General features: G+C 34.4%; 1 protein-coding gene across 2 annotated transcripts; it reads left to right on the top strand.

The window, feature by feature from the left end:
- The first annotated feature begins 345 nt into the window (after positions 1-345).
- On the top strand, positions 346-25,432 carry LOC149191983 (BAG family molecular chaperone regulator 1-like). Of its 2 annotated transcripts, none has more exons than XM_089404451.1 (4): positions 346-563; positions 23,983-24,239; positions 24,378-24,524; positions 24,866-25,432. In XM_089404451.1, exons 1-4 carry the CDS (start codon positions 464-466, stop codon positions 24,986-24,988), a joined length of 627 nt encoding a protein of 208 aa, XP_089260577.1. In that variant the 5' UTR covers positions 346-463; the 3' UTR covers positions 24,989-25,432. The 2 variants fall into 2 exon arrangements, with proteins under 2 accessions (XP_089260577.1, XP_089260576.1); XM_089404450.1 differs by lacking the exon at positions 346-563 and adding an exon at positions 22,387-23,149.
- The last annotated feature ends 5 nt before the right edge of the window (positions 25,433-25,437 follow it).

Below are 25,437 nucleotides of genomic sequence, written 5' to 3'. Positions count from 1 at the left end.
TTCTCCCTTGCACTCTGCTGGATTTCAACTTATGTCCATCATACAGGTGCGTGCTTTTTAAAAATGGAAGGTAAGGAACAAATGCATGCTGTTCTTGCTTTATTCTTTGCCACGTTTCGCCCCTCCCCCCTTGTCAACAGTTGAGTATTTTTTGTTTTTTGTCTGGAGCAGTTCCCTTGCATGCTCGACTTTCGACGTGTTTTTTACCCGCTCCATCTGCCGAGAGAGGTGCCTTTACTTGCAAGACCATCGTGTGACACGTTCAGACCACCTATCTTATCGCTTGTTGGCCCTCCGTCTCCGAAGCTTTTTCAAAACCAGTTTTTGACAGTAGGAAAATAGGATTGGATCCTCCTTCTCTTCCCTGTGCATTTTGGCACAGGGTTGGGTCATCCTCATAATCTGGTATTTTTCAACTACTCCTCCATGCTTGGAATGCGTATTCAATCTCCCTGCTCAATATATGGGGATTATCAGCTTTATGTGCTCCGACTCTGAATTATTTGGTTTTGGTCTGCTGGCGGATTTTCGGCGCTCTTCCCTCGGCACGCACTCGGTTAAAGGTCAGGTTTTCTGTTTATAGTCAAAATTTACTCTTTTTATTTTAATGGTTAACAGTATTATTCCTGAATTTACTCAGTTTACGGATACTGTCAGTGTTTTATCAGGAATAGATGTGCATTGTTTGTTTTCAAAAAGTCTGAATATTGGTCTGTCCATTATCATCTCCTTCCGAAGAATTGCCTATGCAAGCGTCAAGTTCACATGTCAGGGCCTGTAATTTCCATTTTTTTGCGGGTATTCATTTACAAATTGAAGAATTACTTTGTTATATATAAACCATGCTCAGATTTTCGCTTTAAAATAGGATCTTGGTGGTGTATTTATGAAATATACTGTTGTTGTATAGCATGCCCGGATACATCATCTTGAAAAACAACCAGCAGTGAGTCGAATTTTCTCTGTCTGATTAGGGTGGTCACATGATTTGGACGCCTTGTCCATCCCTTTAGTTTTCCCATAGTGATGACTATCACATATTCTGGAGGAACGGGAATTTCTCCTGGCTGTAGTCTGTAAGTTTTTCCCTACAAAGCTTGGCTCCTGGTTTTTCCGGGCCGGAAAACTCAACCTCACAGGACTGGAAAATTTCAATTCCCGAGCCCGGCGTCTGAAATCCTGCAGAGTAAGGAGATTCAAATCTCATAGGTTTTTGGGACGATAGTACTTTAGGTGATGTGTTCTGTACTTATGGGAATATAGAATTTAGATTGTGCCCTTCATCCGTCCTTCACCTCATCAGACAACGTCACTCAACTTTATTATCTCAGGACAGCTAGCTACATGAGAATCTGTGCCTCCCTCAAAAAGTGAGATCCTCTTTCTCGAGGCTTCCTTATGCCAGCTTTCATGTCAGGAAAGTCTTAACTTCCCTCTTTTGGCCTTATCCTATCCGGGTAATATGTTCAGAGAAGGTCAGATTCCATTTATTACTTGAGTAAATTCCTGATCCGGAAAATCCAGTCAGGACATAAAAGTATCTCAGCAAAGTCAGGGGGAGGAATTTGGTGACGTATGGATTGTGCGTCAGACACATCGGCCACGGAGGCCATGATATGTGCTGTAATAATGGCCGAAGCTGGACATGAGGGCGCCACGTTGTCATATGGCTGGAAATCTACTCTAGATGACGTGGTAGTCCAACCAGCGCTGCCAGTTGCTGACATGGATGGTGAAGGCCCACAAAGAGCGCAAACCTTTTGGGAGGAAAACAAAAAAAACGCTTTTCAACAGAAGGAAAAGGTAATGTGTGAACATGCAAACCGCTATAATAAGAACCAGAATCCTGTTAAAACCACTCCTCCGCCAGCCGCAATAAATCTGGACAGTACCTACCTCACTGAGCGCATAGCAAGCCTACAGGAACTTGCTCTGGTGGGAAGATGGCACTTCCCAGAGATGGATGATGCTATGATGCGAAAGTGGCTTGAGATTCAGTGGAAACCACTGATCGGATATATACCCATTGTTTCTAAACTTATGAAAGAATGGTATTGCTTTCATTTTCTGAGTGCCAGTGATCTAGACACCATTCAGAAATGCCCATGGGTACATAGAAGGAGCTTCCTTGCCCTTTACAAGTGGTACATTGGGTACAACCCACTGAAGAACACCCCTTCAAATAATTTAATATGGGTCAAACTCCCTGGCCTTCCTCTGGAGTTGTGGTCGAAGGAAACTCTAACTGAGATAGGAAACGCCATAGGAAGATGTGTCTATGTTGACCCAAGATGTCTTGGGGAAAAAGACAAACGAATAGCATGGATACTTATAGAAAAGGCTTACAGGGGAGGGTTTCCTGACCACATAGAGATATCTTGGAGAGATTTAAAAATAAATCAGAGATTGGATTTTTGGGGAATCCCCTTCAGATGCTCAGCATGTCATAGGACAGGACACTTAATCAAAAACTGCCCTCGGCGCCCTGCTCTAAAAAGCAGATTGCAGCATGGAAAAATCCAGGCAGATACCAACAATTATAAGATGAAACCCCAGTCTCCTGAAAAGGCGAAGCTATCTTCTACAATTAGTTTATCTCCGTCGGAACATGATGTTGTGCAAGCATTTACAAATATGGAAAAATATATCAGTCAATCTCCTCAGTATTATTCTCAGGATATTTCCCATCCATCAATATTGTCTCAGAGTCATTGTACCATGCTTGAAAGCTCGAGAAGGGTAGTCACCATTCCTGATAAAGAGACCCAAGCTCTTCTTTGTACGCCCCCCTAGAACCATATGATGAAAAAGAAGTCCCTCCTCCTCCACCGATCCTCCAGCCTTTCAAATATTTTACTGTGGGATCCCAAACTATTTTTATTTCATCATCCTCACCATCGCCCAAAAAGGGAACTACACCATCTGTGAAAGGAAAAGAGCCTATGGTGTCAGCGACCCCTCTAAACTCCCCAGTCTCATCCCCAGTAAACTCGCTTGATAGTGACCTAGACTATCTTCTAAGCAAGAAATCACTAGAGCTTGAACCCCTAACCATTCATAAACCAAGGAAGCCATCGCCTCCACTTATAAGCCCAAACTCTACAAGAAATATTACGGTGAGAAGAAAAAACAACAGAGGCAGTAGACATTTCAGGGGGAGGGCTGATGACACAGATAGAGGAGTAAGAAACCTTTCTCTTATTGATGTTCCCATAATTGATATGTCAGAGAACCAGCCTCATTTAGCAAGTGCGGCTGAAGAAACCCCTCAATGACTTTCATCATATCTATGAACATAAGAGGTCTAGGAGCAGACCAAAAAAATTTGGCGCTAAAGAATTTTTTCTTCTCAGCTCAGCCAAAAATCATCTTAATTCAAGAAACTATGCATAGCAAACCTGTATCCATCTCCTATTTTAGGAAAATGTTTCCTACCTGGCACTTGGTTGCTTTGGAAGCCAAAGGCCTTTCTGGGGGGCTGGCGGTTTTGTGGGACCCTGTTTGGATTAGAGCAAAAGCATATAAATGTTTTGCGGGCATTCTCATCTCAGCCTCTATCAGAGGAAAAGACTGTCCCATTAATATCTTGAATATCTACGCCCCTTATAAGAACAGATTCCCGTTCTGGGAAAAATTATTTGCATCAGAAATTTTTGATATTGAATCATTGATGATTGCAGGCGATCTAAATGTAACTCTAAATTCGGATGAACAATGGGGGAAAAGCAGGAAAAAAGACCCGTTGGCAGACCGTATCAGATATGAACTTTTGCACAAGAATCTTGTGGACATAAACCCTTATAAAATGATGCCAACATGGGACAATGGAAGGATAGAAGAGGCGTACATTGCAAAAAGAATTGATCGTTTTATTGTACATGTCAGCATTATTGATAGAATGGGTATGCCTTACTCCTCCATTGGAAATGTCTTCATATCAGACCATAGGCCGATATATCTCAGCTAGAGAGAAGAGGGTTTTAGGAAAGGGTACCCTTTTAAATTTAACAGGTCATGGTTAGAAGAACCAGAATTTAATGAAGTCATAACAAAAACTTGGAAGGATTTGTCAGCAAAAGATAAAATACCCCCTTTTTTGACCTTTAGGGACAAACTATCCTCTATGAGAAAGGTTGTAAAAGAATGGCAGTTTAAGAAAAGACAACTGAACAGAATGGCCCTTCGGGAAATACAGATGGAACTAGATAGTATCTTTGGAGTTTTGGCTGCTAATACACTTCCATTTAATATGAGATGCAACATAAAAGAGCTTGAAAGGAAAAAACAAAAAACTCTGAAGCAGGAAGAAGCTTCATGGAGACTTAAGAGCAGGGCGATTTGGCTCAAGGAAGGTGACAAAAACACAAAATTTTTCCATAGGTATGCAAATTCTAGGCGTGAGAAAAATTCCATATGGAAAATAAGTGATGGTCAGGGGGGCTTCCTATTCTCTCAACAAGACATCTCAAAGCAAGCTGTGAGATACTTTGAAAACCAATATAAAAGAACGGATGTTTGCAGGTTTCAGGATATTTTATGGGGCATTGATCTATTCCCACAAATGTTTGATGATGAAAAAAATGAATGCCTTTTCCAGCCCATAACAGAGGAAGAACTGCTAGGAGTTATGAAATCCTTCAAGAAGGATAAATGCCCTGGCCCGGATGGCTGGACAATAGAATTCTTTATCCACTTCTTTGATCTCATCAAACAAGATTTGCTAAGGATGGTCGAAGCAGCGAGAATCTCAGGCAGCATACATCAGATAATTTCCTCCACTCAAATAGCACTTATCCCAAAGAAAATGGAAGCTGAATCTTTTCAAGACTTTAGGCCGATTTCCCTCTGCAATATAACTTTCAAAATCATTTCAAAAATTATTGCTGAAAGGATCAAAGCTACCTTAGCTAGTTTTTTAACAAAGGATCAACATGCCTTTTTAAAGGGAAGGAATATATTGGATGTTGTCGCCAATACACAAGAAAGCTTGTTCACCATGCTTTCAAAAAAAAGCGAAGCTGCCATATTGAAAATTGATCTACAAAAGGCATATGATTGTTTAGATTGGGGATTTATTAGATGCTTACTTGCAAAAATCGGTCTGAAATCTAATATAATAAATTGGATCATGGCATGTGTGGAGAAAGTAAACTATGTTGTGATTATAAATGGGATTCCTTCCTCTTATTTTCTAGCAGAAAGAGGACTGCGTCAAGGCTGTCCCCTATCCCCTCTTTTGTTTATCTTGGCAATGAATTCATTAAGTCTTCATATTAACAAAGCAGTCAGTGAAAACAGGTGTCGGCCTATGAAGATTTGCAAAAACAACTACATCTCGCATAACTTATTTGTAGATGATGTGCTCATATTTGCAATGCTATGCAGAATCACTTGGATATGTATTCATGACATTCTAAAAAGATTCCAAAATGCCACTGGTCTTCAAATAAATAAATCAAAATCTATCCTCTTCCATAATGATGTCAACTTGGAAACAGTAGAATGGATATCTGTGTTGTTCGGGATAGAGACGCGGTCCATCAAGAATGGATTAGAATATCTAGGATTTCAGCTAAAAGCAAAGGGATACACTAAAGTGGACTGGAAATGGATAATAGACAAGTACTATAAAAAGATATTAGCTTGGGAATATAATTGCCTATCATTGGCAGGAAGAATTGTTCTAACACAAGCAGTATTAACTCAACTTGCTGTATATTGGGCACACTTATTCTTCCTCCCTGCAAGCATCATCCAGAAAATGAACAAGATAACTGCAAACTTTATATGGGGCGGCAAATCAGAACAAAGAAAATATCACCTTGCTAGAATGGCAAAGATCTCTATGCCGAAGAGTTCAGGTGGATGGGGACTATTGGACTTGAGGACTTTTGGGAAGGCACTCTTGTGTAAATCACTGTGGAGAGGGATTTATGGAGAGGGTCCCTGGAGCATCACAATAAAGAAGAAATATATGGGCGGCAAAGATATTGCACACTGGTACAGATTAGGGAGGATCGGAGCCACGTATGGGTCAGCAATATGGTTAAGCTTTCGCAAGATTGAACATTATTTTCTAAGGAATTTGGTATGGAGCTTCCAATCTGGTAGTAGGATTCTCATTGGAATAGACCCTTTCATGTGCGGACGAGAGAAGATAATTCTACCTGAAAGACTCCTAAATTTCTTCCATAGGAAAGGTTTTTTCACCTGGGATAAACTCATAGCAGTATGGCAGGGCCCTATCCCTCTTTGGAAAGAGGCTGACAGTCTGGGGATGTCTGAGCCTTTGGCAAGACAATGGAACATAATCAAAGATGGCTTGAGAAGCTGTGGTATATATCGTTCAAAGCTAGAAGATGTTCTTATCTGGAAAGTGCCAAAAGTAAGTGCTCAGGTACGTGTAAAAGACATTTACACTAACTTGATTGGATTAAAGATCGCTCATACCAGCCCAACTTTCCCATCAATTTTTTGGAAAACCGGATGTCCTCCCAAATTAATATATTTCTCATGGTTGGTCTTCCATAATAAAAACCTGTCTTGGGAAAATCTGAAAAAGAGAAATTGGCACGGGCCGGGCTTCTGCTTAATGTGTGAATCAGCTGAGGAAAGCAACTATCACATGTTCTTCCACTGCCAAAAAACTTCACAATTATGGCATGATCTGGCAGTATTATTCGGTTTCCCTCATGTGTCTCATGCATCCACACAAGAAGCTTTCGACTGGTGGAGTGGGCAGAAAGATGCGTGGAGACCAATAATTATCATAGTTCTTTGGTGTGCATGGAAGTGGAGAAACAACATAATTTTCAAAGCCAGGAAAGAGCCTCTAAAGGCAATTCTACAAAATATTGTATCCTTCTATGATTCCTTGCTGGAAAAGCAACACAAACGGAAAAATGCCAATCGAAAAGAGCAAAAAGATAATCACTCAAGGATCCCAAGAGCGTACTTTGATGGTGCGGCTCAGCAAAATTCTTGTGGCTGCGGGGTACATATCATAATGGACGAGAACCTTCAATATCTCATTTCATGGAATGGGGGAAAGGGCTCTAATTGCATTGCTGAGGCAATGGCTCTAGCGGGTCTTCTTGCCTTCTGCCTCTTTTTTGATATTCAATTTGTTACAATTTTTGGGGACTCCAAAATCATGGTTGATCATGTTCTGGGGAAATGCCACATCAGAAACCCACACCTTGCAGGTTGGATGGACAGAATCATGTATTTATGGGGAATCGTGAAAGGATGCACCATTCAACACATTTATAGATCCCAGAACCAGCAAGCAGACATCTTATCAAAGGAAGGTCTTCTATCAGAAATAGGTACCTGGAACATGAAGGTAATATCTGACGAGAAATCCTTCTCCATCCAGGATTTCTCCATCCCTGGTACTTAATTCACTTTTTGCTTCTCTCCAGGTATGCACTGTTATTTTGTCCTTTTGCTTTATCTCCTCGAATATGTATGGTTTATGAATGGTCGAGCTATCTCTGCAACAAGTTTATTCTTCAGAAAATCTCATGTGTTGTGTAAAAAGTCTTGTATATGTTAGCTGTGTGACAGCTCAAATCGCTTCATTCTGGATGGACATCTCATCTAGTTTTGTTTTTTGATACAGATTTCTCCAGCTTTTTAAAGCTTTATGATGTACTATCTGTTTTCTTTATATTGTCTCAATATAATACAATCATGCTTTTTTCGTTCTGAACAAAAAATAAAAAATGTATTTGAGTTTCTGATTTTTTATTTATTTTTTAAATATGAGTTATTAGTTAATTAAAAGTAATTGGGTCGATATACATGTTTATTTTGAAATAAGGCATCCAGAATCTTAATTTAATTACATCAATAAGTGTGTCTATTTTGAAATGTCATTGTTTATAAGTGAGATTTTTTTGAAAAGTTTTTCGGTTTATTTTCTGATCTAATTTGTCCATAATCTAGTAGGGATTCATTGAAATCACAAGTTTGACTTGTGAACCCTTTACAATCGAAGTGCCCTGAGGTTTTTGAGGGTGTTGAATCTATATATGTAATCAAAAAACCAGTTTAAACAACTCAAATCAAGATTTGACCACAATTTTTTTGTCAGATTCGAGCCATAAATCTGCCACAAACTCCAAGAGGTCTCACATATAGACAACTCAAAATGAAAAAGGGCTTTTATAATTTTATTTAATTATGCCAATACAGGTGCCTTTTGAAATAGGGCTTCTAGAATTTTTATTAGGTAGATGGTGGGGATTTAACCTCCACATAATTTTCTAGAATATTCTTAGTAGTAGTCATAAATCAAAGGTTGAGATTTATCTCAAAAGTAGTTGTGTCATTTTTACTCTTTTAATTGAATTGACTAATTAAAAAAAGGTAAGCGTTATATGAAAGGTTGATGAATTTTTGAGCATATGGTATTGATAAACCATGGTATTGTAACCAAATTTATTTATAGATTAAGAATCTCCATTATTTAGTGGGAGTGAATCTCCATGGTTAAATATCTTGTTACATGTTATATATATATATATATATATATAGATATAACATGTAGAAATCGGGCAAGAAAGAAACAACTCTCAAGGCAAGCATGGAGAAAGCCCTGTCCTCTCAAGCATTGACAGTTATGATGATTCAAATATCGCACAAAATAAATCCTCATTTAACAGCGAAGCAGATCTCCTAGACCAAACTTCTTCTCCGACTATCTTCAAAATGACGATCACAATAGATTGCGAAGCTAAGACACCAATGTCCCAAGAAAAAGAAGAGATGAAGGAGATGCAAGATGAAGGAAGTTGGAAGACCGTAGAGAAAAAAAAGAAAGCTACAATATCAATCTCACCAAGAAAGACGAGGAGACAGACAATTAAAAACTAAGAAAATTATAGGTCAGATAGACCATTTTGGTCTCAGTGAATGTTAACCACTATCATCATCATCATATATATATAATTCTAAATATAGTTATTTTTTTTTAAGTTGTGGTTCACGATCACTGAGTGGTCGCTACATCCACAGGAAAATATGGGGGCAGTTCCACCCGAAGGGATCTGCCCGTCGGCCAATCTTAACAGGCCTAACCCCGAGGGCGTCGAGGAGATTTGACCCCGTGACCTCCCCACTGGGAAAGTACTTTGCAACGGGAACTCGACCAATTGAGCTATCCCTTGGGGCTAATTCTAAATATAGTTATAATTTAGGTAATTTTTATAATTTTTTTAAATCTTGACCATATGACATATATTATGACGTAAGTATTTAGATGTTTATCATAAATTAATATTTACATACATTTACCATCAATTTAATTTATATGACTATTTTAGTATTATATCTTAATCTGAAACCAATAATTAGTATCAACTCAATAATATTAAAAAAAATACCCCTTGTAATTATCGATAAATAATTTTTCAGCGGTGAAAAAGCTATCATAAAACTTGCAGGCTAACTCATCAATAAACATATCTCTAACAAAATTATATACATTTTAATAACATCTAATTTTAATTTTATCCATAAAATTAAATATTACCTTTTATCGTAAATTAACCTCGTCTCCAAAAATATATATATATATATATAAAATAAATAATAATATATATATAAAATAAATAATATTATTTTAATCTAATAAATAAATATAATACTACATCATCAATTTATATGAATTTAATGTAAGTACTTTTTACAGGGAAGAATCAAATAAAGAATTGAGATAAAAAAACCTACATCATTAGTTTGGCATTATTCACAGACTTTTTGTAAATGTATTTTATATGTAACTATAAAATTAAATAAAAATAGCTATATAAAATGGTAAACATGTATTATGTATATAATATTGTATTATTTAATTGCAGCTCAAATTAAATAAAATATAAATATTACATTTTCGATTAATTAAAATGGGATCATTTAGGAAGAGTTTGGTTTTATTTAAACAAAAGACCTTCCATTACATAAATATGGTATTACAATTAATATGATATTAAATATAAATATTGCGTTATCATTTATTTAAAATAATATATTTATGACATCAAAGTAGCATTCACGTAGTTAGTATTTTTTAATAAAAAATAATTAAAATAAGATATAAAATATGATTGGGTAAGTTTTTAATATTATGAAGCATCTTGTGTATGACTATATTTTTTAAATATATATTAATTAATGTAAAAGTTGTTTTCATGAGGTTAGATGTTGTGTTCATCAGGCATTTGTTAGGATTCGTATTAATAGAATTGGTAAGGAGATAAATGAATGAGTGGGTTAGTTCCTATAAATTATCTCGTTAAAGTCAAGTTGCATTCATATGCTTTGTATCTTTATTTCTTCTGTAGAATATAGACTTTTTTGATCCATTGGATTTTGTTTTTTTTGTCACCGGTTCAATTCAATTCAACTTTATTATCATGCTTTTAGCATCAACATCGAGCATCGTCAATTTAATTGTTTGGAAAAACTATTATGCTGTAAAAAAAAATGACATAAGTTTTTTCATTTCATTTTTTTTTAATTAAAGGGTATATGGTTTTTTATACGGTAATTTGTTTATTATATATATTTATTTTTTAATAATTTAGGTATTTTGTATTATGACGGCAAAAAAATATATGATTAATAGTTTTTGTTGCCAAATGGGAAATCAAATTAAAGGGTTAGCTTCAAAATCTTGAGGTTATATATACTTTTTATGACTATAGTGTTTGTTAAACAAAAATGACAATACATAGATTGTCTAAACTTGTTACAAGAGATGAAAAAAAATAAAAATGAGATTGCATAGCAGCTACTGTCCTGAGTTGTTTGGCTTGGGGTCTGCTAGGAAACAACCTCATTCCCAAGGAAGGGGTTGTTATTGCACCTGCTGAAGATGATGTTTATATTTTGATTATGCCATCCAATTTGTCTTCCAAATCTGCCAGCTTGTAAGTATTTTCTTGTTGAGCATTGTTGTTGTTTATGAGGATGTGCCCCAGAAGAAATTTTATATTCCAATAAACATTGATTCCATGTATGTAGCATGAAAATATCAAGCGAGCGGGGGTGCCTAGATTAGGGTCCAGTCCATAGTCTCAACCTGAACATGGTGCTCAAGAGTATAATGATGTTCTTGACGCACAATAACTTCTATTCTTTTAATTTCTTAGCGGACAATCTTAGGGATGTATTGTGCGTAACTAGCCATGAATTCCCTTTCTTGCACCCATGATTTCAATTGGGAGGTCGATGCCATATGGTTGGGGGTCAAAGAGGAGACAGAGAGATGACCCTTGCCCCTTCTTCTACGAGAAACCACATGTCTTCCACAAGTCATAGTAATATAGGGAAGTCTAGAGATTCAGGGTTCACAACGAGGGGAATGAATGGGGATGGGAAAGATATTAGTTTTGGAATTTGGAGAGTTAAGATGTGCAAGAAGAGGTGGAGGAGTGGGAGAGAGGCTAGTAGGGGAGGAATTGACGAGAGAGCATAGGTTGTGAGGAATTTATGTGAGGGTAGAAGCAGTTGGGAATTGATGCAAGAGTGAAGGCTATTGGGATTTTCTGTGGGGAGGGAAATTGAGAGGGTTAAGTGTGAGCTGATAGGGGTGAGTTACAGATAATCAAGGATGGCTAGAAGGCCAATCGAAATTGGAGTATTTACAAAATTTATACCAATCCATAAACCAGAGAAGTCAAATATGGCCCAACAAACACAAGTCTATGTGTATGAAACATAATTAGATTGAGAATAGGCTTACCTGGGATGCCAAGAAACTTATTACCAAGCTGGCAACCAAAATAGTTACGTGCATCGAACGAAATTCCCAAGTAGCTTTGCATGATCTTGATATAGGTACAGGGGACTCTTGGTTCACTCAAATTTTCTAATACCAAGGGTTTTCTTATAGCCAATGGTTGAAGTGCACCAATCATTATATAAGAATGCAATGCACTGCTTAGAAATGATGTTTGAATTGTGTAGTGTGCCAATGATCTTGCAACGAAGGAGTCCCATGGTTGCCACTTTCCAGGAGGATTGAGCTAAAGTGTTTTGGCTATGAGTAGGGGCCATCATTATGGTATAAAAATTTGATGCCTCCACCATCCACCATGAAACTGTCCTATGTGGCTTGGTACTTGCATGGTACTTTGCATAATGTTGGAGCCTGGATTTGTATCTGAGCAAACCTTTGAGGTGACCAATGAGTTAACTGCTATCAAGGAGGCTTGCATGTCGTAGTACCTATTTTTATGAACAATCGTGATGTCAGAACGTGAAGGGAAGGCTCATGTTGTAACCTTTGTTGGGGGTATTTAAAAAAAACAAAAATTATAATCGTCATAATATTAGTGAAAATGTCAAAAGTAGGTAATGTAATTTATTAAAATCATCAAATTTGATGAGTTGTTATATTTTTAGATTCCAACTTTGATTGCAAAGGAGGAAGATTGTGTGATCTAAGTGGTTGTTTGGGATTATCTTAGAAATGATCTTGATATTAATAATTTATTTATTTTGATTTTCCAATACATGATTTGAGGTCTTTTAATGTGATTCTTTCGAGATTTGATACTTTAGAAAGAACATTGAAGCCTGGCTATAAATTATATTTCCAACAAGTCAAAGAACATAAAATAGAGTAACAAAGTTATAAATCATGATCTCAATAAGGCTCCCCTTTTGCCCTACATATCAACATACACATGCATCCCTAACTTCAAGTAGCATTAGGATAATTGCACCTTAGGGGTTTTGGTATTATGATAAAATATAATATTGAATTCTTGTTACATGCTTTATATGAATGAGTGCAATAACCACATCTCTTCTTAAAGATACTTACAACCATTTTAGTTATGGTATATATACATCATTTCTCATCATTATATCAGTTCATAGAATTTGGGTTTCACTATAATTTATATTGTCTTTTTCAAGTTAATATTATATTTCATTTCATTCTCAACATAGTTCACATTAGTATATATAAATGTTAATAAAGTTAAAGGATATAAGAAACTTCCTATTGAGCAAGAGTTTAATTCAGAACCAAGGGTAGTATTTGGTTTCATGGAAAGGACAAAGATTGGATGATACTAGAAAGTAGGGAAATTTTTAAGGGTTAAATTTAATGATAGGCTAATTTTACATTTTTTTTCCAATTCCCCATTTTTAAAAACAATATTTTTTACCCAAACTCTATATGATAGACTTATTTTACTTTAAAAATCACAAAAAATCCCGAAAACTATTTAAAATCCTTAATGTTTTGAATCTTTACAAAAATATTGTTAAAGATGTTATGCCTAGCATCTTAAGAATTAGCAAAATTCACTAAGGATTTTTCACTTAAGATAATTATAGATTCTTAAAATTTTCCTTGCTAGGAAGCATATTGCCCCAAGGCGAGATGTTATTAAAAAGCATATGACCTCACTAAAAGTACCCATGGTGGTGACCACAAGGAACACTAGATTTCTTGTGGATATTATCTAAAGCTAAAATCGACTTTTGGTTCTAAACTAAGACCTCAAACTACTTTTAATTTGCTAAGAACTTTTCTTACTAAAAAATAAATAAATATGTTAATAACCCAAGATTTAGAGGGATCTCGCAAGAATGACACTCTCTCATCTTATGGACCATTAATTGATTATTTTAAGTAGCATGATTTTTCTTGAATAATAATGATAAATCAACCTTCATTCATAATTAAAAACCAATAATAACTATCATCCCCACAAATTAACAACTAAACTATAATAAATTTTACACCTTCCAACCTTGGTAGTTAGAAAATAGACCCATACAAAATTCCAATAATGTTTAAAGGGAGAGTGGGTAGGGTATCAATCCTTCCCTACACTCACATATTATATCATATTCATTAATGAGACGTGTTTTTAGCTATTATCATCTCTTGGACTATATTCATGGAATCTCTAGCAAAGTCCTCGAGCACCAAACATTGGTAGAAGCTTTTGTCCATAGGATAGAACCTTCCATTAATTTTAAATAATTAAGACACAATGAAAGGTCATGAAATTGAGATAGCATTCCATGAAGGGCCATCGTCGAATATTAGGCCAAAAACTCGAGTATTCATCATTTCCCTCAAGGAATAGTTGATACAACCACAATTGACTTGATAATTGCATGCACTTTTAATGATATACACGGTTTGAATAATGAAATACATGTACTGTTTGCCTATATCTAAAATAATTTCTGCATAATTTTTTATTTAGTTAATCACATGAATATGATCATTTTGCATTCACTTAAATAAGGTTATTGGTTGTTGATTAGGCACCATATGGCTACACTTTTCTTTCACACACCAAACAAAAACAAAAATTAAGAGTGAATGTACCAAATATATATATATATATATGTATATGTTATTATAATATTAATTTTTATAAACTAGGTTTAATGTCTTTATCATGTACAAAATAAAAAGAAAACAATAAGCTCCCTATATAATTATAAACATATGGTATTGAATGTTCTGTGCCTAATTTGTATATTAGTGGTCAAGAAGAGGTGGGAGGTGTGTCAGTGTGATAAGATAGAGGGTGTGGTAGGGTTTAGGTGTTCTGCAAGCTAAGATTTACAAGGGTGCTTGTGCTTTTAGTTGAGAGGAGAGATGGCATACATGGATAGTGAGAAAGACATGTGGTATCACATTTCATAATGATTGCGCGACATAGAGGGGGTATGAATGATGGAATAAGGGGGTTTTTCAAAGCAGCCAGGGAAGGTAGGTAGGTAGGAAAACTTGATTTTGACACACACATTGATACACATAGTTTTTAATTTGAAACCGGAATTCATTAATAAAAGCCTTTGGCATATTCTGTTATCACACTGATCAAGGTACACGTCATTCTTTTGGTAAATTTAATTAATTATTTAGGGTAACATCACACTATGACTGCAATACAACAACAACTCACTTCATTGAGAAACTCTAATTCCTCATAGAGACGAGGAACTTTGATTTGATTTGTACATAATTCTGTACAGTCACAAGAATAAATTTAAATATTAATTCCACCAGATTCTTGTTGTCGGTGATGTGACCCTAAATCTAAGAGCTTTCCTACCCATTTTCTGCTCATTATCTTTTCCTCACACATAAAAATGAGAAAATATGTGTAAACATCTACATACATACATACTTTCTTTATAGTATAGTCAACCATAATGACTCTTACATCATTTTTTTACATGTGGGTTCCCTAATAATCTATGCATTTGATGAACACAATCATATGCAAATGAGTTGACCAGACCATATATAAGATGTATTTGACTTGTAGTTCTATGAACGCCAAAACTAACGAAATATATTCATTAAGCATTACTTGTATGGGCTAAGGCTATGCAACCCCCAATTGAGTATGAGTTAAGTTTGGGTTTATTTTATTTTAAATTTTCGGTAAAGAAATGCTAAAAATCAAACATTTTTAAAAGTTTTCTTAAACAATGTTTTAATAAAAAGATATGAAAAGTGTTTAATACGTGTAGTAGAAGGTTTTTTTACAGTTTAATATAATAAGGGGTTTGTTTTTAATGTGTTATTTAAATTCAATATGTAATTTATAATAAATAATATATTATATATAAAAAAATGACGAAAAATCAATATTTTTAATAAAAAAATTTCCAATAGAAAAGTTGAATTTATTTTTAATTTTTTTCCTTCAAAATATTAAATGGATGAATTTATTTTGATTATAAAATTTGTTTCTAATTAAAATGTATGAAATATTTTTAATATTTGTAGTAGAAGTTTTTTTACAATTTAATATAACAAAAAATGTTATATATATATATATATTAGAGGGATTTATAATTGGGCTAGTCTAGAACTCGTGTGACATGGGGTTGATTTCGACCACTAACACTATAACTCTAGGTGAACCATACTATTCTTGGCACGTGACCACAGGTAAACTCAAGGGATTTGAACTTGAAATCTCATGGTACATAACACTTCATTTTCATGGTGATTGCTAATTGTGCTGCCCCTGGGGGCTAATCTTTCATTATATATTATTTAAAAGTGGTACATCAATATTCATAGGCACAAAGCCATACAACAATAATTACTAAGGCATTATAGTTCATCATGTCACTAGTGGAGATTTGAATATGAGTAGGGAAAACAATAACCATTCTACCCAACCACCATATATATAAAAGATAGATATGATGATGATGATGATTATTGTTTATTCAAATTAAAATGTTTATTAAACCGTAAAAAAACAAAGAAATTATTTAGATTTATTTACAATCTGATTTTTATGCTCAAAAAGCATTATGAAAAGTGTTCCAAGATCCACACAGTTCTTATGACTTAGTAGGTTACGAAGGTTGGTATTGTGATAGATATTTTGAATTTGTGAACTAATTTGAGTATATGCAAGGCAATATAGGAGAAAGTGATTCTCATTTTCAACCCTCTTAGTATCACAAAGATAACATATTTTTGCATCCCACAACGTAAGATAGATATGATAATTGAGGATGATGATGATGAGTAATGTTTATTTAGATTAAAATTGGTTTATTAGACCTTAAGAAAGCTAAGAGATCACTTAGATTCCTTTAAAATCTTATTTTGTGCTAAAAAAGCATTAAGAAAAGTGTTCTAAGATCACCATGCTTATGGTGACTTAGCATGTTAGGAAGGTTGGTATTGTGATGAATATTTTGAAATTGAAAACTAATTTGAGTATATGCAAGGCAATCTAGGAGAAAGTTCTCTTCATATTCAACACTCTTAGTATCACATTGATAACATATTCTCTCATCCCATAGTGTTTTGGGAATTGTCTAATGCCCAACTTCGCTATGTAGGTCATGGAAGTAGGTTCAAATTTTAGCAATGTTGTTTCTCTTCTTTCGCTAATTAGAACCGAGAGATACTTTTGATCTTCTAAATTAGAGTTGATCATTTCCTTGTAGTACCTTAGCTTCTTTTATCTTCTATTTCTTCATTGCACCATAGATTCTCTTTAAATTTAGAAGTAGTAATATTTTTAATGTATCAATATTTTTTAAAATCGCATCTTCTTGTATTGTCCAATGATTTAGCCAAGACGTGGCATCTTCATTCCATACTCGCTTGAGACACTAGTGGTTTTGGCTAGAGTTTGAAGCAATTTTTGGGAGCCTCTTATTGTCCACATTGTTTATCTTGTTCTTGTACGTTAGTTACCTAATCATGGTCATGCACTCAATGGGACTAAGGCTTGCTTCGATGAGGAGGATAGTATAAGTTGTATTGTCATTAATTTTGAGATTATAAGTTATAAAATTCTTTTGGATCTACTCCCTCTTTTTAAAGAATTTCTATAAAAATGCAGTCTCCATTCGTGCCACACAAGCTCCAAATGCAGTCTCCATTCGTGCCACACAAGCTCATAAATTGTATGAAAAAATAATCAATTTGATTATGGTATAGTTCAATGACTTATCTTTTTCACATATATAGGGAGCAGAACACAATTGCTGATGCATTATCAAAGGAAGGCCTCAACAAACCACCTAGGGAGATTTTTTTCTATGCTTTTTGTAATGATACATTACATAGCTTGGGGCATTTCCACTTGGCATAGACTCTTCAGATCACTTGGAATCAACTACATCTTTTATTGTATTACTTTTGGTGCTTTTTGTGATGGTGTGTGCATATTATGTAAATCTGGATAGACTATATAACCGGACAAAATCCATTAGATAGTTTCGATTTACTTTACAATGTATTTATGGACAATATTTAGATCAATATAATTCCTAGGTTATATAACTGGATGTGATATCTATAATAGGGGTTTGATTGGTAGATCTGATATGGGGAATATATCTGACTTAGGTGCTATATATATATATATATTATATGTAAATATCCATTTTAATAGAAATATGTTGGGTTTTTTTTACTGAAATAAATAAACAAATTTTGAGCTCAAGACTTTATTAAATTAAATAAGTACTAGTTTTTATTTTAATATGGAATAACCATGGGAAAATTAACTTTGTATTTAGCTATATATTAGTTTTAAACAAATTTAAATTTCTAAAATGTAATTAATAGTCGCTTTTTGATTTAGAAAAAAAAAATAAAGTATCAAACAATATAATAATAAATATAGTAATAAAAACAAAGTATTATAATGTTAAAACTTTTATGTATATATAGTTAGAATGGTGACAACTTATTTATAAGAAGAGAAAGATTGATTTTGAAAATGTGAGTTACAACACCTTTCTAGGATCAAAACTTTCACATACAAATTTTACTTCTAAATGCAAAACTTTGTTTAAAAGAAATGAGATTTTCAATATTTATTTCCATTGAGTTTATTTAAAAAAAGTTTATTTAACACTTTTTAAAATGATTAAAAAACCATTATATATATATATATATATATATTCATGAATATAAGATAATTCATTACTATTTTAAAAAAAAATGGTACCAAGAGAAATAATTTATTAATAATTATAAAAAAATAAACTTTCACTCTTATCAAATACTTTTCATTATATAGTTAATATATATATATTTATTTATTTTTTTAAATAAAGACCAAAAAAACCCAGCTCTTTAGGGTTTACATCTCGAAAATATAAAACCTACTTGGTTTTATAACCACATGAGTTGAATTTCCAATGAAAATACCTACGTTGAAACAAATCCACTCTCTTCCAAGTATGGTATACTTTGGGCGAACCTGCTATTCCTCTAACATCCTTAGTGGTTAGCATATGCTTTTCACATGAGACCAAGCACAAACTTTATTATACGAGCGTGAAGATTAGATTCTCGTGATTAATAAAAATAATCACATAAAAGCCAAACACAAACTTTATTATTATATGATAACTAGGATAAGATTCTCTAATGAATGAAAAATTAAGCACTACACATACATATTCCAACCTTGACGTAATGTAAAGGCAAGTACACTATTGGGACTGATGTTAGATCTCAACCGCAACCTCAACCTCAACCTCAACCTCAACCTGCACATCCACCCCCTCAACCTCAATATCCACCCCCTTCGACCTAAAATGTGACTTGGGAACCTCAATATCATCCCCTCCCACCTAAATTGTGTCATGGAACCTCAACATCCATCCCTTTGCATACAACTCATTTCTAAAGTCTGTTGGGGTAAAAGTACCCTAACAAGTTTTAACTCCATGTAGGATGAGTAATATAAAACCTACTTGGTCTTTTTTTCAATAAAAAGAGTCACTATTAAATTTATATTTTTTTATATTAATTTGAATTTATAAATAATTTGTATTATTTTTGTTTCCATGAATCTTTTAATTTATATATTTTTTTTATTAATTTTGAATTTATAAATAATTTGTATTATTTTTGTTTCCATGAATCTTTTAATATATATATAATTGGAAATAAAAATATTATATATAAATTAAGGGTTTAATTTTTGAAATATTCTCATCTAAATATTATTTAATATTGATAAAGTTGGAGTTTGAAAATTAAAGAATAATTTGTATTATTTTTGTTTGGATGGAATCTTTTAATTTATGTATATAATTGAAAATAAAAATATTATATGTAAATTAAGAGTTTAATTTTTGAATTATTCTCTTCCCAATATTATTTAATAGTGATAAGGTTGGAATTTGAAAATTAAAGAATACTTTTTATTATTTTTGTTTGGATTGAATATTTTAATATATATATATATATATATAATTGACAATAAAATTATTATATATAAATTAAGGGTTTAATTTTTGAAATATTATTTAATAGTGATAAGGTTGGAATTTGAAAATTAAAAAATTAATTTTTATTTTTTATACATAATTGATAATAAAATATTATATATAAATTAAGGCAGCTATATATATTAAATTGCCATAAATGTTGATAAACATTAATCCATAATAAATATTAAAATACATAATTCATATATATCTTAAATTGGGAAACTTGTTTTTTTATTTATAAAAACTAGCTAAATTATATATATATATATATATATATATATATATATATATATATATATGGGGAACAACAAACCATGCAGAATTAGCCCCACTTTATCATGGAGATTCTTGATTTTTAAGTGGGTTTTATTACAATACCATGGCTTATCAATACCACATGCCTAAAAACCATAACTTATTTCATATGATTCTTAATTTTTAAGTAAGCTTTGTAACAATACTATGTGCCAATACCATGACTTATCAATACCACATGTCCAAAAAACCATAACTCATTTCATATCACAGTTGTTCATATGACATTTTTTTTAATTAATCAATTTAATTAAAAAGACAAAAATGACATAATCACTTCAAAGATAAATCTGAATCTTTTGATTTGTGTATACTACAATGAATATTCTAAAATATTTGGTGGAAGTTAAGCCTTCACCATCCACCTAATAATTATTGATAATTAAATTAAAATTCTAGAAGTTCTATTTCAAAATAAACATGACTATCAACCTAATAAAAAATTCTAGAGACATGTTGTAAGTGACTCATTCTTGACATCTATAAAAAGTTGTATTTGGTGTAATAGAGATATTGATCTTTGCATGTTGTTATTATTTTCAGTTTTATTTAATTGCGATAAAGTTATAATTAAAAGAAATGTTAAATTTGATAATTTTAATTATACATACTTTCATGATAACAAAAAATAATAAATTATGAGTTGAATTTTTGATATAATTATTTTCGACTTTATTTAATGGTGATAAGGTCAAAATTTTAGCTTTAAAAAATGCCATAGTCTAACTTGACTACTTTTTTGCCTTGAAAATCATGGAAATCCCTGCAATATTTTGATAAAATCCTGTAGGGATTTTTGTAAATCCAAGTTACAACTGTCAAAGTTCAAGGTTTTGGGTACCTTAGAAGTTTTTGATGGTGCTGAATCTATTTCTACCATCAAAACCATGATTCAAACACTGCGGCAAGAATTTTTGAAATATTTTTGCCCAGATTTCGGCTACTTGTATAGCTTATTTAATGGTGATAAGGTCAGAATTTTAGCATTAAAAAATGCCGTAGTCTAACTACTTTTTTGCCTTGAAAATCATGGAAATCCCTGCAATATTTTGATAAAATCCTGTAGGGATTTTTGTAAATCCAAGTTACAACTGTCAAACTTCAAGGTTTTGGGTACAGTAGAAGTTTTTGATGGTGCTGAATCTATTTCTACCATCAAAAACATGATTCAAATAGTGCTAGGGCAAGATTTTTTGAAATATTTTTGCCCAAATTTCGGCTACTTGTAACTAAACGATTCCTCCCCTGGATATACACTTTCTTAAAATTCTTTTATTAAATTTAGTAATTGTAATTTTCTATATTAGATAATAAGCGTAAATAATAATATCAATTTATATAAATTTAAAATTTTAATTGTATTTGATGAACCAAGCGTCCAAATGATCTTAGAGTGTTCGAGAAGCTATCATCATTAATTTTCCAGTCAAATTCCGGGTGGAAGAAAATAAACTATGTTTACAGTGATCCAGATATTTTACCATACACATGTGGACTAGTGTTAAATGGTTATTGATGAGAGTGCAATTATGTATGCAATGCATATGGTTTGTGATGAGAGTGATAATGTGTGGGTGCTCCAGTACCCATGCAGGTTGAATCCCAAAGCATAAAAAAAGAGGTTACGACATCAGTAGATTTGAAATGATTTTGGTTGTGGAAGATCCGAGAATGCCAACCCAAACTTGCTTCACTTCATACACAGGTTATGTTGACGTTGACATTTGACATTGACGTTTGGTCTCACCTCCACAAAAACGTGTATGGCAGACCCCACCTTGACCCGCCCCTGAAGTGTCGGCAGGCCAACAAAATCCTTTTAATAATAGCCAGACACGGGCAAGTTGCTATGGAACCCAACCATTTGAGAAGAGAAGCGAAAAAAATGGGATGGTGGAAGATCCAGCGCTAACTCCAAGGCAGCCGACAGTCAGCAGCCGGTCGAGTTGTTGACAGGTGCACGACAGGTGTCGGTAAGTAACCAGTGAGCGAGGCCGGGTAGATTCGCACGGAGAGAAGGCGCTACTAGATCTGGAAGGCGATGATACTGGATGGAAAGGCGTGTAAGAATAGCAAAGTTACGAGGGAATGTGGGATTTTGTTGTTTAACTTGTCACCCAATAACAGTCCGCCTTGGGCGTCACGTATACTCGGCCAAAGTTGTTAAGTTTGTTTTAGCCGCCCACTCGGCCACGAGGCCCTCATTTTCCTTTCACCCACGACCAAACTGTAACGTGTCCAGTTGTCTTAATCCTGACTTTTGCTTTTGTTTTTTTAACACGCTCTCCTTTCTTTCTTTGCCTCTGCTTTATATAATATTATTCCAGCCACGGCGCAGCAGATGGCCTGTTTTTCCACCCTTTCCATTGCTCTGCCCCCTCCGCATTAAAGGCCCTCATAGGAAACTACTGTTAGTAGTTGTAGTTGATGAATAAAAGAGGGGTAGAACACTCAGTGTTTAGCCCACAGAAATCCCCATTTTATTGCTTTTCCAAGAAGCAAATATGCTCTGTCTCTCTGATTCATCGTTGTTAGGGGCAATCATAGCTTAGTTTATTGTGTAATCACATGCGCTGCCTTGTTGCAATTAACTCGATGGGCCTGTATTTGCCCTGGTCAACTACATTATTTGGCGAAAATTGAAGCTATTATTTCTGTTTTTGGGCCAGCATTGACTCCCCAAAAGTGCCCAGACGCGGGGGGGTTTGAGTTGCAGGCAGGGGATCTGGGTATTCATTTACTAGTGGTTGTGCTTGTATAGATCCGGAGGATTTCTACGAGACATTCATTATAGCTTTTATTTGTTTTTAAGGCGGATTGATTGATGCAATGATGCGAATGAGGATGAAGAAGGCGGCCGTTCCTAAGGCTCCAATGGCGATGGGTGGGAGTGCAGCCAAGGATGTGGCAGATTCCATTGATTGGGAGGTTAGGCCTGGAGGAATGCTGGTTCAGAGAAGAGATCCCGGTGCGGATCAGGAATCTGCGCCCTGCCCCAAGATCAAGGTCAGAGTCACCTATGGCTCTTCCTTGCATGAAGTTTCTGTCAGTATGCAGACCACATTTGGTATGTTCCTCCGTGCTTTTCTCCCTCTTTGAATGCTGGCTTTCTTAATTCATACTGCTTCTGGAATTCCCAATCTTGGAGGAATAGACATTGCATGCCTTGCTTTGGTGCTTTTCCACATTTGGGAGGAATCAGAGATTCGATTCATTCTCCTTTCTGCATTGTAAACTTTAGAGACTTAACCATTTAACTTGAACTATAGATTTGGATGCATTATTTCTTATTTTAGTATTTTGTTTTAGAGGAAAACTGGGTTCATTTCCCTTTTTGCATCGTCTTTAGTTTAGATTGCCAGGGAATCTTTTTAGGTCAAGATCTGCAGCCTTAATAATGCCCATTTACTATTATTATCTTCTAAGATATGAGAGCATAATAGAAGAATGAGAGAGAGAAACAGAGTCTAGCCTAGCCCAGATTGAAGGCTTGACCGAGTTAACTTTTCTCACATGAGGAATGCCTCTGTATTTTCCACCAGTTTTGTACAGATGGACTAGATCTTTGATTGCATTTTGTCAGCCTTGATACTTCGGTGCGTTTGAGTTCTTCATTGCCCCAAGTTACCGTCTAGGCATCCAAGATTGTCAGGCCTATACAGCATGTGTAAAGCAAAGGACTGACCGATATCAGATTTGAAATTCTGATCAGTGTTTAACAATTACCAACTATGAACCATTGGACACAATCCACAACTCTTGTTTACTTAACTAATTGGGCCTATTCCGTTCAGGAGTCTGCTTTCACTCTGTAATGTAGCTGTATTGCATGATGAAAGAGGGGTGGGGGAGGGAGAATTATAGACTTTCTGACTTATTGTTATGGTATTCGTTATGCAGGTGAGTTGAAAAAACTACTTGCTCCTGAGACTGGATTAGAACCACAAGATCAAAAGCTCATCTTTAGAGGAAAAGAAAGGGATGGCAAGGACTTCTTAGATTTAGCAGGTGTGAAAGACAAGTCAAAGATCGTGCTTATGGAAGATCCGATGAGTCGAGAAAAGAAGTATATTGAAATGAGGAAGAATGCAAAAATTGAGAGGGCGACCAGAGCTATTGCTGAAGTGAGCCTAGAGGTGGATAAACTTGCAGCACAGGTATGCAACTAATTAACGTTCCCCTGTGCCAATGCATTACCATCTAGTTGCTCTTCTGTATATTTGGTGAATATGGCAATGTATATTAGGGCTCTTTTGTAGGCAAATCTTACCAGTATTTCATGTGGAAATTTGCAGTTGTCTTCCCTGGAAGCACTGATTGTTAAAGGCAAAAGAGTAGCTGAAAATGATTTGGTTGACCTCATTGAAATGCTTATGAGACAACTAGTAAAATTAGATAGCATCCCAGCTGATGGAGATGCCAAATTGCAGAGAAGAATGCAGGTAATATTCTAGTTCCAAGTAGGATTTGATTATGATATGAATCACTGGAAGGCTTGTGTAATGTACTTTGAATTATTCTTTGGGGAAAAATGTATTTTTACTTGTATTGAACGAAGAATTTTTTGTGGGCATCTAAGATGAAAGTCCTAATCCCTAGATGTTTGGATTCTCTTAGTCCCATCTTAGAATAAATGCCTTTGTAAATATGGTCTTAATAACTTTTGTCATTGATGCTGTCTTGAAAATTCATTTGTGTAGTATATGCTATTATCAATAAAATTTATTGGCTTAATCACATCTCTTCGAAAAGTGATGACTCAGACATGGGGAGATTTATGCAGGTTAGAAGGGTGCAAAAGTATGTCGAGACATTGGATGTTCTGAAGGTTCGCAATGCTACACAAAACTCATCATCTCAACAACCTGTAGTGGTGACAACAAAGTGGGAAACCTTCGAGACTTAATTGCCACCATGGACCTCGTCTACGAGATCAAGTTGGGAGCTCTTTGACTAAGAATAGAGATAAATGGTTGTGTGCCTGATTAATGGTATTGTAGACAGTTGTCTGGAGTGGCTTGTATTCTTTTTGTATTTAGTACCTATTCTCATATTCTCATTTGAATTCCTTTTAAATAAAGCAAGGGCAGCTTGCACACCCCAATCAAATTTGTATTCAGATGTAAAGTAGGAGAATCTTTGTAGGAAGACCTATTTTTCTTGGCAGCATATATAAAATATATATCTGAGGAAATGGGCTCAGATATCTGCCTTCTCATGATTCTTGATACAATGATATTCCTTTCCCTTAGGCCTGCATTTCGGTATGAGAGGAGTTGTAAAATTTATTGACAGGGTCATGCGTACAAGAAATGCCTATCTAAAGCATAGAAACTAGTTTTATATCTTATAGTT

Source organism: Pinus tabuliformis, chromosome 2_2 (genome assembly GCF_031772625.1).
Source record: "Pinus tabuliformis cultivar Carrire ecotype Pingquan chromosome 2_2, CPIR1, whole genome shotgun sequence".
Taxonomy (NCBI): domain Eukaryota; kingdom Viridiplantae; phylum Streptophyta; class Pinopsida; order Pinales; family Pinaceae; genus Pinus; species Pinus tabuliformis.
The sequence above is the reverse complement of the archived record's forward strand: the minus strand, read 5'-3'. Positions and strand labels throughout refer to the sequence as shown.